Raw genomic sequence first — 13,654 nt, 5'->3', positions numbered from 1 at the left:
TCATCCAATTCGCATTAGGTCATGAGATATGTAGACAAAAACATGTCCACACCCAACAAACTAAACCGGGGAGAGGCGGGAAGTAGTTTAGTATATCGCTGTTACATAGTCTACTTGACCGTACCCAATAATCAACGTTATGCATCCGAGCAGGGGATGGGCGGGTACAAGCGCGGCGCAGTCGGAATGACTGGTGCGCCGTCTCGAACAGCGCAGCAAGAATTCGGAGTAGAGTTGCTCATGTCAAAGGCTGCAACTACGTCAATGATAACATGCCCTTCAAGAGTACCTTCGTCACCCTCTTGCGTACGACATGTACCCCCTTCGACTCCTCGCAAACGCCGCGGCATTCTCGATGTTGACTTTGCAACCCTGCCCCGACTGAATTGCGCCATTATAAAAATATATTGTCATGCACATTGTATCTACAATGAACTTCGATCCATGTCGAGAAACGTTGGCAGATGGAAAGCAAGCAGAGTCTCACCGCGCCAAGGCTCCAAGGTACAATGGGATTGAAAAAGATATGCCGGCCCCATCGATGAAGTTGTGCAGAGCCAATGCAAGCCTACTCCTCACTTCAGCCGTACATGGTGGATGCCAAATTGCGAAGTCTTGTCGTCGCGAGCGTACATCCGTTTGCACGCAGGATCTGTCGCTGCCTCGCGCAAGGGCTTCAGCGGCGTTTCCATGCGCCACGAATATGTTTATGAATTTTGCGCCCCAAATGCTCGCCTCTGATTGGTTCATTTTTATCCCCTAAAGTTTGCCCAAGGATACATAATAAGAGGAACCTGCGGCAGCTAGGACCATCCGGCCTGTCCGTCCACGAGCATGGGCAACGAGCAGTCGACAGTACCCCGCCAGCAGACATCTATCCATCGATCTACTTCGACCGGGGGCTCTACCGACAGGCGACAACGATCGCCGGACCACTACGCAGGTCTCCCATTTGTCGTCTGGAATGGCCAGCACCATTTTGCCGAGCCTTCCAGTTACAAGTACAGCAGCAGAGCGTCCCAGGTGCGTGTATACTGCGGTCGCGTTAACTTGATTCACTGGTCTTGACGATACACGTCCTAGATCCAAGGTCATCCTGTGTTTGTGGATCCCATCAAGGCAGACGACGAACTCCGAAACGCTGATGCATTACTCGGCAACATTGCCATCGTCGAACGCGGGGGAAGGCTGCACTTTCCAGATATAATTCGTCGATTGCTAAAAGCAGGTGTCACGGGATGCATCTTCATCGAGCGAGAACATTACTTTGGCCCGAAGCTGTTGTTCGAGGGTTTCCACTCGTCGGGTCGGCAGTCCGTGGACATTCCGATCGTCCGCCTTTCCAAACATCACGCCGACCAATTTCTCGCAAAGAAGCCGTCCAAGGTTGTCATTGAGTTCTTGCGAGGGCAGGCGGCGCTGGACAAGCTCGTGGACGACGACATCCCGTTTGGTGTGGCAACAGCGTCCCGTCTGGGAGACACAATCAGCTTGCGCGCACTGCTCATGACTGCCCAAGAAAAATTCTCGATCAAGGTGCGTGTCGCGAACCGCTGAGGATATCCCAGACCTTACAAGCCATGTAGGACATTCCGTTGTCGAATGCCCTCTGCGATGCCGCCGAAAACGGACATGTGGACTGCATTGAAGTGCTGCACGCCTGTGGAGTATCTCTAAACGAGCACAAGGTGAAAAAATACGTAGATGCAGTTGTCTAACGATTTCGAGCTCACGATGGCGTCATTGCTAGCCCAACGGCACAACTCCCCTCATGGTGGCTTGTTCTGTGGACAACATCGAAGTTGCCCGCGCCCTCGTCATGTTTGGAGCCAACATCGATGCTGAGGACGTGTGTGAATCGAATGTTTCCAGTTTGAATTGGACCTGAACGGCTAGGTGCATGACCACACTGCGCTCATGATTGCGGCAAGAGACGGTGCTGACGCGTGTGTCAAGTACTTGATTCGTAAGGGCTGCTGCATCAACTTGTCTCGCAATCGAGTACGGTCTACGCACCTCCATGGGATGTCGTGATGGATGGCTCAAGTAGAAACGAGGAACGACAGCGGTGCACAATGCTGCGCGAAGCGGCTACGTCGACTGCTTGGCGACGCTGATTGAGGCCAAGGCCGACTTGGACGTTCCCAGTGTAAGTCTCAAGCAGTGGCATTTGAAGATTGTGGGATGAGTTTCTCTCATCTCGCAGGCCAACTCGACGACGGCGTTGATGGAAGCCGCCCGTGCGGGTAAATTAGGTGCAGTGACACTGCTCGCGGATGCTGGAGCAAGCTTGGGAGCGAAAGATGTACGGTGCCCACCACGTGTTGCTCAAGTTGATGGTCCACTGTTTTGTCTAGCGAGAGGGAAATACTGCAGAAACCATTGCAGCCCACGCTGGCCATCAAGCAGTCGAAGATTTTCTGCACGAACGAGCTGAAAGCGTATTGTTTTTCGAACCTTGGCAAAGTGGCTGATGTGGCCTTGTAGGAATCTGTAAAAGATCAGCGGCGCCTCATTGAAGAAGCCGTGGGCAATCCAGCCTTTACCATCATGGATTTGATTCGGTTGGCGGACACAGAGGGCGTTGGAATTGACATTCTGAAGCGAGAAGTCATGCGAAACCCGAAAACCATCGCGTGGCTCGAGGAACCTCGCGTGATATACGACGTGCTTGGGCACATCACAGCGCCCCCTTCCACGACAATAGATCCTGTTTATGGACCGTACAAAGCGCAACATTTTTGCAGCGAAATTGCTTTGTGGTACAACATCCACGTGTTTGAAAAACTCGGCAAGATTGACCACGGAACTTGCGTCGGGTATTTCAAAGTCCTGTTCAACTTCTTGTGTCGAAGCGGCGTGTTGGACGAAGTGCTCGTGGTCCTGTTTTGCAAAGTCGTCAACTTTTACGTGAACAATCGGTACCTCGGGCCAGCCATGCTCTACTTTTTGGGTACGGAAAGCAACCACATTGTGCCGTGGCTCGTGTGTCATATCGGCCTCGATTCTATCCGTGATACGGTCGTGTGGATCCTGTACTCGGACTTGTCGAAGGAAGGCCAGGCATTTCTTGTCCAGAGCGGTCTCTTCGCCTGCATGTTTGATCGACTGTACTCGTGGCAACGAACACTCAGCTGGGGAGTTGGCACCCCCTACCAACGTGACTCTGTCGAGAATATTTGCTCGCTGCTCAAGTACATCATCTTCCCTCCCTCTGTGTGCGACCCCGTCGTGTTCGTTGAGAACAACGACTTTTCACTGCCCCTCATTACGGCACGTACACCGACGGGCCTTCAAAACGAGCTGCTGCGGACGCTTCTGTCGCACTTGTGTCGGTCCGACAATGCGCTTCAAGTGTTCTTGGACTTGGGGTGTGCTGAACTCGCGCGGCAAGTCAACGACCAGTGCGTGAAACTTCCTTTGGAAGAGGGAGGCGCGCTGTCTGTCCTGATGATGCTCATGAGCACGCTGGGTTACCACAAGAAAAAGCGCGACATTGCAACTGTGGAAGGCTTGATTCGGGATGTCCAGAGCGACCTGACCGCGATTTTGGTGCCACGCGTGGCGTCGATTGTGGTCCTCTGCAAGAATTTTGTCGCTAAAAAGGGCAAGACTGGCAACACGCTTCTCTGCGTCGTGACATTTCTCAAGCGGTGCATTTTCCTCCAACACAGCGGCCTGAACGCGGCGTTAGCGTCGGCGGGATGCATGCCCGTTCTCATGTCGTGCTTTGAATCGAACCCAAGCAACAGCATGCTGCACCACGAGGTTACGGATATAATCCGATTTGTACTGCTCGATCCAGATCAAAAGCGCCTTCCATCGTGTCCGCTCCTCAACAGTCTGTTTTTGCCGTCAACGAGCTTACTCCATTTCGTGATGAAGTCGTACCACGATCGAGTGCAGTACAAGGGCCACATGACGACAATTGCCAACAGCATCTTCACCCTGATCAAGTACATCCTCCGTGACGTGGAATCGCCTGGTTATCTCACGCTGTGTCTAGCACGCCAAGCTACAAGGACAAATCTTCCATAACGTGCCAAGAAGTCGTGCGGCAGTACACGCTCGCGATTCCCGAGTGGGCAGACTTTGAAACGGTGCTGGCAAAGCAAAACGCGGTCGAAATGACGCCGTTGGGCCAGCGCCATGCACCCCTTTGCACGGGATGCATCAGCTTGAAGGAAAGTTCGTCCAAGTATGTGTCGAGCACGCTCGGCAACGTCGAGCGAATGAGCGGGTACCTCGAAACAATCTTTTCGGGGGCGGCAACGTTCCACTGCAAGGTCAACATCACGGACGACTTTATCACGGGATTCATGTACAAGAAGGACAAAATTCACGACCACATCCCAGTCCCCGAGCCGACTCGCGTGTCGTCGTTTATTCAATTTCCAGTGCCGATGCCGTTCCATGCGCTGACGTTTACGCTAACGTACGTGGGGCTGTGCCGCAAGTGCGACAAACTTTGGTACTGCGACACGTTGCAGAGCGGCATGGCGAATTGGATCACACGGATGAAATGGGTCATTCCAACGTCCGTTCGAAAATGGTACTCGTTTGGGGCGTCGGCCGGGCCTGGTGGAGGCGCGCATGGCATCCAGTTTACTACCAAGGGGTACAAGAACTTTCTAGTGTTAACGGACACGTGGGGGCGACAAGAGCAATGGATTCACGCGATAGAGGATGCCATCGAAGCGTCGCTGACGAACACCCACGTTTCCAGTGCGAACGCTCTCGCCATCGAAATCGACAACGACGCGGATAACAGCACAATCGACGCGATGAAGAAGAACGAGACTGACGACGACGTTGGCGGACGGAAACGGGCGCAAACCGTGGGGGGAAAGACCAAAGAACTCGACCTCAAGATGTTCCAGAAGAGCGTCACATTTGACGTCAAGTCGAAGTCGATGGCGATCAACCGCTTGCCCCCTCGCTTCCAGACAGATCCGAACGAAACAGGGCCAAAGGATCCCAAGGGAGGCATGCGGCACGTTGCATCCCTGCCAAATTTGGCGGCGTACGAGAAGCAGTTTAAGACGCAATAGGATGGATGTAATCGCGTGAAGCGGAGGGCGACGTCAAAGGAGCTAGCGGCAGGTACTAAAGGATGCACGATATATGATGGAAAGAAGTGTGCCAAACGGCAGACGGCCACCATGTCTCTCCAAGAGTTTGGAGCGAGGGCCAAAAATAGCGCGTGGATAGTCAGACTGGTGCACAACGATCAGTACAATCTCGCGACCACAACAACGGTGCTGCGGACGACGGAGGTTCATGAAACCTAATGGCACCAGCCAGCCGGCGCTTCCGCGACTCTATCCGCGCATGGAGCTCGATGTAGTGGTCAACTCCATTCAACTGGGGAGGTCGCCGGCACCGTTGACGGAGGATCCATTGGCGGACATCGAGACGGGCATTTCGCAGGATGTGCGCGCCCAGAAAGCGCAGGACAACAAGAGCGACAAGGTCGAGGCGGCAAAACTCACGAACGACGGCTCGGCGAATGCGTCGAGGAGGTTGAATCGCGGGTCCATCAAGTTATTTGCCCAACGCGTGGGGTCGCTCAGCCGGTTCAAAATCAAACGGTTGTCGATCGTGTCCACGACAGATCTCAAAATTGACGCGCTCACGCCGCACGACGTTTTGATCACGTACACACTGTTCAACGTGGCGCTCATCACGGGCGCGTTGGTCAGCATCGGGTCCGTCGTGTGGTGGCCAAGCTCCAAGATGGCGGTGACGCACTCCACCGACATGAACATCCAAGTGACCCACCTCCTGATCCAAGCGTTCACGAGCCTCGTGTGTGGAGTGTTTACGCGTCGGATGCACATGCTGTCGCCAGGCGAACGTCAGCCGGTGCAATCCACGATGGCGTTGATCGCAATCGTGTACGGACTCATTTCGTGTGGAGAAGTTTTGTTTGGCATTGCGTTCTCGAGCATGTATGGTGCGTGGGTGACCCAGCACCACTGCTGGTACGAAGGCCAAGGCAGCGCGGTCAATGTCGCCGTGCGCAACGTGCTCCATTCCATCCAAGCTGTGCTCTTGTATGCCGTACTGATTGGGCTCTGCCGATGCTTCAAGACAGACTCACTCACGAACAACATATCGGTGGCGAATACAGAGGTCGAGCTCTCGATATGGCCGTACGTGTGCTACGTCGGGCTTCGTGTGTCGCTCGGGTGCACGTTTCGCGTCGTGCTCGATTATCTCCCGATGACGAACGTCGTGACTGTTGCGCGGCTCGCCGTCCACTCGTCGGTGGATGTGGCGCCGTCCATCGTGTTCACGTGCATCGCCGTCAGTGCCGTCGATGGCGTGTTTTGTGGGTGGGCGATCCTTGAGATATCGCGCGTGCGCAAGTCATTTCGAGTCTGCTTCGTCAAGAACATTTCCAAGTTTATCATCGCGTTCAACTTTTTCATGAACTACAATGCGAACATGGTGTTTGCGCTCGTCGTGTGTGGCCACGGCGTGTCGTGGCTCGTCCCGACCGAGTATTACGTCACGGAATCGAACGGGATCCGGTGCACGGGGGCAACCGCGGCGACTGTTGGGTTTCGCCTCACGATCGTGGCATGGCTGCTGCTTTCGATGTAGGGAACGATGCGTTGTTGCGACTCGAGCGCTGATCCAGCGCGTAGGTTTGCGTGCCTGCCAGCGGACGCGATCGGGCTTTGCGGGTGGCTATATTCGTCGCCGGGAAGTGTTGAAGTCAAGGCACACCGCGTTCGGTACTTCATGCATCCGTCCGATGTGTTCCAGACGGCGAATTTCAACATTGCCGACATGCTCAAGCAAACGTCGTCGATCGACCCCCGGCATTTTGTCCTCGAGTCGCAGATCGAAATGTTCAACTTTGCCTTCCTCGCGTACGCATGTGGCCACAAAGACTACTCGCAGGACTTTCTCCATCTGCACAACATGATTGGAAACAAACGGTTTGGCCTGGTCGATCACATCCACGACCCCGGCAGCGACACGCACTGCTTGATTGCGCAGTCGGGTGACAAGATCGTCGTGGCGTTCCGCGGCACGAAGAGCTGGAAAAACTTTAGAACGGACTTCAATGCGACCCGACGCGAGTATGAGTACGACGCCGCGGCTGTGCCGGTCGACACGATGACAGGGGAATACCGCCCCCAGAGCATCTCGAGAGTGAATTGTTGCAAGCGGCGATACCCGTGGGTCCACGAAGGTTTCTGGACCGCGTACCAAACCGTCGCGGCGACGGTCCTGGCGGCCATCGAGTCATTGCATCACGAGTGCCCCCGGCCCGTGTACGTCACAGGCCACAGCCTTGGTGGTGCGTTGGCGATTCTGTGCAGCTTGGACGTAGCACTGAAGTGGGGCTCCACCCAAGTTGCGTGCACGACCTTTGGGTGTCCCCGAGTCGGCGGAAATGCGTTCAAGAAGCTCTTCAACGCCCTCGTGCCCACCACGTTTCGGTTTGTCAATGGACGCGACCCCATCTGCCACTCCCCGGTACGGCCCCGTCAACCTGCAGCATCACTCAACCTCTTGTTGTAGCTTCGGACGTTGTGGGACTCGTTCACGGAAGTCGGGACCACCGTCTTGCTCAACGACTTTGGCAACATGATCATCAACCCAAACATGCTCGAGTACAACATGCTCAACCAAGGCGTGTCGATGGAGGCCCATCGGTTGACGTTTTATCAGCTGTCGCTCTTGCTGTGGTGCAGTCGGGCGCACGCGCGAACATTCGAGCCGCAGTTCTGGCCCCATTCCTTGCAACAACTTCGACTCTTGTGCGGGCACATCCCCGAAGTGCTGCAGTATTTAAGTCGCAGCTCGTTGCTCGGCGCGCACCCGATTTCCGAGGAGATTCGACTCATGTCGATTTTGCATGAAGTTCGCCAGTGCGTTCGGCCGGTGCGGATTCGCGTCGGCGTGTTCAAGCGTGAGATTGCGTGTTTGTCGGCGAAAACCATGATCGATACGCTGGTCGGCAACCAGTTTGTCACGAGCGAAGCAGAAGCGGTCGAAGTGGGCCGCATTATGCTTGCCAAGGGGCGCATCAAGATGGTCGATAGCGTCGTCTTCAACAAGCAAGGCCACTTCATCCTGCTCAACAACCCGTCGCCCAAGAAACGGCGCACGCTTCATGTCGAAAACGCCGACCCGCGACTCCATTGAACAATCTAACACTGCCATGCTTCAGTTGAAGCAGTACCGGGAACGCATTGCATCCGACATAAAACAAAAACGCAGGTCGATTTCTAGTATACTTGTGCCCGCTTTTCTATGAAAACAGGGATGTCCACATGGACGGCTTGACCCAATTGTAATCGTTGCGGTCGATCGTCTACATTAGCACAGAATGATCAGTTTAGTCGATAACGTATTGAGTGTGGCGCTGCCCGTAGGTACCTCTCGAATTTGCTGGCACAACTTTCCAAACAGGGCCATATGCGACTCGGGAATGGCTCCCACAGCAATCTCTTGGCCAAGTTGACGAGAATTTTCCTTTTGAATGTTCTCCAGTGCGTGGTTGACGTTGACGAGGGATTCGTAGTACTTGAGTTGCGTGTACAAAGCGGTGTCCGAGTACTCCATGCACACCGTTCCTCGGCATCCAGTGACCGAACAAGCGTCCCCTCGACGCCCACGCAGAGACTGCTTTTGCGTGCGGGAGCTGCACAGTCCCTCCGTGCACACGACCCACCCTTGATAGTACCGCCTCGTGCAGTCGCGAATTGCCAAGTGCATTCGATTCGACAGAAGCGCCGCAAAATCGTCGCCAACTTGTCCATAAATTCCTTCTTGATCGTAGCCCCAAAAGTTGGCCTTGCACGAGCCGTTTGGACAGAGCAATCCAGACGAGTACCGCGTAGCCCGCGACGCAAACACGCCAGGAAACATGTTCTCTTGGTTGCACTTAAGGCACGTCAGTCGCACTACATGGCCAAAACGTGAAGTTCAGCCGACATTGAGAGCTCTTACATGGAGTACAAGACTTGAAGCGTTCCGAGTCGTGTTGCAGGACACTTGGGATGATGTCGATTTCATCTTCGCCAACGTTTTGCACCGAATGTGAAAACTTGCTCGTGTCCAAGCCCAAGCATTGCGCGAGCTGAGGACTTGAGGTCCCATCAATGTGGGCGCAGAGACGGTTCACTGGTGGATGGATCTGCAGACGTCGTCAGATTTTATTTCCGACCAGCGTCAAAAATGGACCGACCTGAGCTTCCAAATACCACTCAATGTCCACGTTGAGCTTTCCTTGCGACCGCGACACTTCGTCGGGGTGGTATGCGCGACGTTGACTTCCAGGCTCCTCTTCTTTGCAAATGACGTATGGGATTTGAGTGCCGACACCAATTGCTTTGCCTTGGCTTCTCAATGCCATCGCAACTTGTACGTGATACTACACATACGAATTCTCTCAATTGGTGGGCAACACACTCGTCCCTCACTTGTTTGGCCTTGTCTGGGTACTGCTCTGGAGCTTTGTTCAAACTCTTCGTAATCACGTACTGCGTGATGGGCTCCTTGCCGGCTCGCATGTTTTCTCCGACACTTTGCAAGTATTCGTGGATCTTCTCGACGACTTCGTCTCGTCCAATGCCAGACAATATGAAGTCCAGGATGTTGTTCCCCACAACCTTGGACAGCACGCACCAATCTCGACGTACCATGTCGAGTCCTTTGACTTCTTTTTCGTATGTCTAGGCACACGATACGTTCAAACCAATCGCAAAACCAACTTGCGTACCACTCCGCCATTGTGCTCCTTCACCACGAGCGACGCATACTTCTTCTTGTTGAGCAGGAGAATCGTCTTGAAAATGTAGTCAACTTCAAGCTCGAGGAGTTTAAAATGCTTGTTGCATTGGACTTGGATTTCCCGTCCAATGCGCTTGGCGTCTTCGAGTTTATCGCTGCGAGAGTCGACCATGATCGAGTCAGTATCACCGTAAATGACATCGTAGCCACACTCTTGTTCAGCCACTTCTTGGGCACGCTGGAGGGTTTGGCGACCAGTTGACGTGATGAGGGCGGCGATAGGTTTTGCATAAAACCTCGAGTAGCGGAAGCCCAGGCAACCGTACATGGAGTTGGCCGTCAACTTAATGGCTTTCTGGCGAATATCCAACGTCAAGCTTTTTTCGATGTTCCCGGCCTTCAACTCGGCCTTGAGCTGTTGCTTGACAAGCTTGCGCGACTCCAAGAGTCGCTTAATCACTTGTGGGAGGATTCCTTCCGCACAGGAAGCACTCGGTAGCGCCGGCACGTCGTTTTCGACCGTGACAATTACTTCGCCGTCGGCATCTTCGTCGTCATCTTCAAGGTTGCGAGGTCCGCTCGGCTTTTCGTTCGCGACGTTCAAATTGCGCTCGACCGTTGTGAAACAAATGTTATACTCCCGAATGATGGACGGGTACAGACTCATGAAATCGAGCAGCACGACAAAGTTGTCGTACAAGCCTTTCTTCGGGGCAAATACCATCCCTCCGGCGTATCCCGCCGGCTCTCGCTTCTTGCTGAACTTGGGCTTGTTGTCGCGGAACTTTTCTGGGACGATGAACTTGCTCTTTGGCCGATCAAACTCATGCAAAAGCAAATACTCGATGCGCTCGGCTCGTTTGTTAGCTTGTAGCGTCCGCGTCCACAGATATCCGCACAAATTGGCCAACTGCTTGCTCAGAGGAATGACCTCCAACTTGTGCATTAAGTGCAGGACAAACATGGCGTCGTCCAGTGTGTGCTGGATGAGCTTGACAAAGTTGTCGGGACCAGAGGCCAAAATGGCCGGAATATCGGTCATTTCGACTTCGACCCGCGACTTGTTGAGTTGCGTGGACACCAAATGGGACAACGAATACGTCGACTGCGACGTCAGGAGTTCTTTGGCGGCGACAAAGGTGTCACAGAACAAGCGGCCGTTGGACATGTCGTCCAAGCGGTATTCGTTCCAGCCTTCGCCTTGGTTCATGGGCGCCAGCAACCCACGACGCAGCCGCGTCAGTCGCGACCACATCCCACCCATCTTGAAGTTGTCCATCCGAGACATGAGCACGTCGAGGGTGTACCCTTGCAAATTGTGGCCGACGATCACGTCGGGATCTTCTCGCTGGACTCGGGCCAAGAGAAAATTGAGCAGTGCTTTTTCGTTCATTTCAATGCTGAGAGACTGTGGGGTGCGGAATCGTTCATTGGCCATGGCTGCGGGGCCATACGATTCTGGAAAACGCTGCGAGTCAGCCATGAACGGCCGGATGCCAGAGAAATGAGAGATCTTGCCCTTTCCCTTGCTGCCTCCTTCCGGGTTGATGTTGGTCTCAGTCACAGCAGAGAATGCGACAACTTCGTGCTTGTGAGAATGGGGATTGCAGCAGGTCTTAATGCTCAAGCTGAGCACAGTCAGCGGCGGAGATGGAATGCCATGGACAGGCACGACGTTGATCGGACTCGATGTTTCATATTCGACCTTGCAGTAGCTTTGGTGGTTGGTCGTCACGCGCTTGGCGCCTTGGATCTGCAACCAGCATGGACCGAGGAGCTTGCGACGAATGAGGAATGTTTCCAAAGGGCGCACGGTGCCGCCGCAGATGCGAACGAACGACGATCTGCCCTTGGCGCAGACATCTGGTGACGGAGCTGCATACTTGGCTGGATACTTGACCTTCAAGTACGTGTTCTTGCCGCGAGGAAGGTCTGGCAATTCAAACGCATAACTACAAGGAAGGAACCATTAAACTCCATGCGGCAAGCTTGACAAGTTACGCACTTGCGCTCGACGAGCTTAGTTCGAAACGCTTGTTGGTCCTTGCGGTCCGTGATGCAGGATGGAATGAGAAGCGAACTGATGTCTTTGTGCATATTCATCCACAGCTCTTGTTGGGCTTCTTTGGGCAAGTCGGCCATGGTGGGGTACAATCCTTGCTTCTCGGTTGGTACACGGGGAACAACGTACAAGTACCGCTGCAAGTTGTTCACAATTACACAGCAACTCTTGAACCCTTGGCCGTCTTTAGTCTACACTTATGACGTCGATAAATGCCCGTACAATTCGATAGAGCTACCTTGCCAATCAAGTACAATTTGCCGGGCCGATCGCGCACTTCGACCGCGTCAGTCCAAAAGATTTGAAGGTCGCCATCGGTCGACGTATCTATGGGTGTGGTGGATTCTTCCACAGCGACATCGGTGGTGTTCCACCACTCGCCCACTTCGTTCGATGGAACAGACCCGACGTGCAGCCCACCGATTGACGGCTTGTCGTGAGAGGATGCGTCGTCGTCAGCTTGGCTATCGACGGTGGTCGACAGCACTTTCTCCGTTGCTGCAGAAGCTTCCACTCGGCTTTCACGGGCCTAAGTGTACGCATTGAGGTGTCGTTTGAATAAGTTGGAATTTTTACCTTCTTGAGAAGCAAGTCGCGCTTGCTTACGACAGGGGCAACCTCCGCATTTTCGACCGGTGCTGTGGCCGTGACTGACTGCCGGGGCTCTTCCTTTTCAATGCCAGCATCAGCGTTCTCATTTTTTTGGTGCAAGCTGTCGTTTTCGTCGTCGAATTCGTAACCGTGGTCAACTCCGACCTCCCCTTGGTCGTCGTCGGGATGGACAGTCGAGCTGCTTGGCTGATATTCCTGTATGAATTGACGACCAGAGGATGATGATGGCAGTTGCGACGTTGATGTGCTTTGACTAGAAGTAAACATGGGCTGCTTTCTTGTGCGAGACAGTGATGCATCCAGCGGGTTGTTTGTCAAGTCGTCCAACATGCTGTCAAGATCAATATCTAGGTATATAAACATGCAGATAAATGTCAGATTCGTACATCAAATGAATCACATATTACCTTGCTTGGCGCGTCGTGAGGTAGTTGTGGGGGCACTTCTCGGTTTGTCGTTTGTTTTCGAGAAGAACATATGAGTGATCTTCTGTTCAGTTCCCGTTCCCAACTTTGCGCGCTGCATGCGCTTGGCTCGCTTTACGTACGCGCTGGACAACGCACCGGAGCTTTGCCGCTTCTTGCTGTTCGGGTCTAAGTCGTCCGGCTCCACCAACTCTTCGTCCATATCGCCGTCGTCTTCGAAGTACTGTTCCTCGCCATCGTCGTAGTATCCCATCCCACCCTCGTCGTCTTCAACAAAAGGCAGCTCCTCGCGGCGTTTTCGGACGAGTTCATTGTACTCCTCTTCGTTCAACTCTTGATAAATGCTGCTCTCTTTCGCATCATATGTGTCGATGCGGCTGATCTTCTTGGGATCGACGTCATCGTCACCTCCATTCAGCTTTGCTTCTCGTAGTCGACGAATCTCGCTTAGAGCAGACGATCTGCCGCCACTTCCACTCGCTCTGCTTGTTCTACGCGACATTGATGAAGGAACTGCCGCTCGTGTTCCTGTCCTGTCGTGCCTTTTTGATTGTCGTGTGAGTTTCCGCGCAAACAAAAAAAGATTCCCGCCACCTCACGGCCTTCAATAATTGATACTTCGTAGTGTACGTTAAACAACCAAATCATTGGGTTAAATCGTTGAGCTACGTGGTGGTCACTAAACAAACACAGAGACTGCATGGGTCGTTCATTATTGGCCGAAATTGCATGTAAATATGAAGTTTAACCTATTAAACGGTTGTGACGGTGGAACTGTAGTGACCTTGTCAGTTGGAAA

General features: G+C 53.6%; 4 protein-coding genes across 4 annotated transcripts; 2 read left to right on the top strand and 2 right to left on the bottom strand.

The window, feature by feature from the left end:
* Positions 1 to 771: 771 nt before the first annotated feature.
* Positions 772 to 5,337, top strand: H310_02862 (hypothetical protein). Its single transcript, XM_008866533.1, has 10 exons — positions 772 to 1,023; positions 1,084 to 1,536; positions 1,587 to 1,688; positions 1,751 to 1,849; positions 1,897 to 2,001; positions 2,051 to 2,149; positions 2,207 to 2,305; positions 2,358 to 2,441; positions 2,488 to 3,956; positions 4,007 to 5,337. The coding sequence occupies exons 1-10, from the start codon at positions 835 to 837 to the stop codon at positions 5,049 to 5,051; spliced, it is 3,744 nt and encodes a 1,247-aa protein (XP_008864755.1). The 5' UTR covers positions 772 to 834; the 3' UTR covers positions 5,052 to 5,337.
* A 207-nt stretch (positions 5,338 to 5,544) lies between these two features.
* Positions 5,545 to 6,036, bottom strand: H310_02861 (hypothetical protein; the record flags this gene model as incomplete). The annotated part of the gene is made up of 1 exon (XM_008866532.1): positions 5,545 to 6,036. The coding sequence occupies one exon, from the start codon at positions 6,034 to 6,036 to the stop codon at positions 5,545 to 5,547; it is 492 nt and encodes a 163-aa protein (XP_008864754.1).
* A 579-nt stretch (positions 6,037 to 6,615) lies between these two features.
* Positions 6,616 to 8,166, top strand: H310_02860 (hypothetical protein; the record flags this gene model as incomplete). The annotated part of the gene is made up of 2 exons (XM_008866531.1): positions 6,616 to 7,494; positions 7,540 to 8,166. The coding sequence occupies 2 exons, from the start codon at positions 6,616 to 6,618 to the stop codon at positions 8,164 to 8,166; spliced, it is 1,506 nt and encodes a 501-aa protein (XP_008864753.1).
* On the bottom strand, positions 7,471 to 13,422 carry H310_02859 (hypothetical protein). Its single transcript, XM_008866530.1, has 10 exons — positions 12,838 to 13,422; positions 12,395 to 12,777; positions 12,057 to 12,347; positions 11,762 to 12,009; positions 9,746 to 11,708; positions 9,447 to 9,698; positions 9,212 to 9,397; positions 8,974 to 9,160; positions 8,401 to 8,927; positions 7,471 to 8,335 (listed from the first exon to the last, which is right to left on the bottom strand). The coding sequence occupies exons 1-10, from the start codon at positions 13,355 to 13,357 to the stop codon at positions 8,273 to 8,275; spliced, it is 4,620 nt and encodes a 1,539-aa protein (XP_008864752.1). The 5' UTR covers positions 13,358 to 13,422; the 3' UTR covers positions 7,471 to 8,272.
* Between the last annotated feature and the right edge of the window lie 232 nt (positions 13,423 to 13,654).

The sequence above is a fragment of the Aphanomyces invadans genome (genome assembly GCF_000520115.1).
Source record: "Aphanomyces invadans strain NJM9701 unplaced genomic scaffold supercont1.4, whole genome shotgun sequence".
NCBI lineage: Eukaryota > Oomycota > Saprolegniomycetes > Saprolegniales > Verrucalvaceae > Aphanomyces > Aphanomyces invadans.
This window is presented reverse-complemented; position numbering and strand designations above follow the sequence as displayed.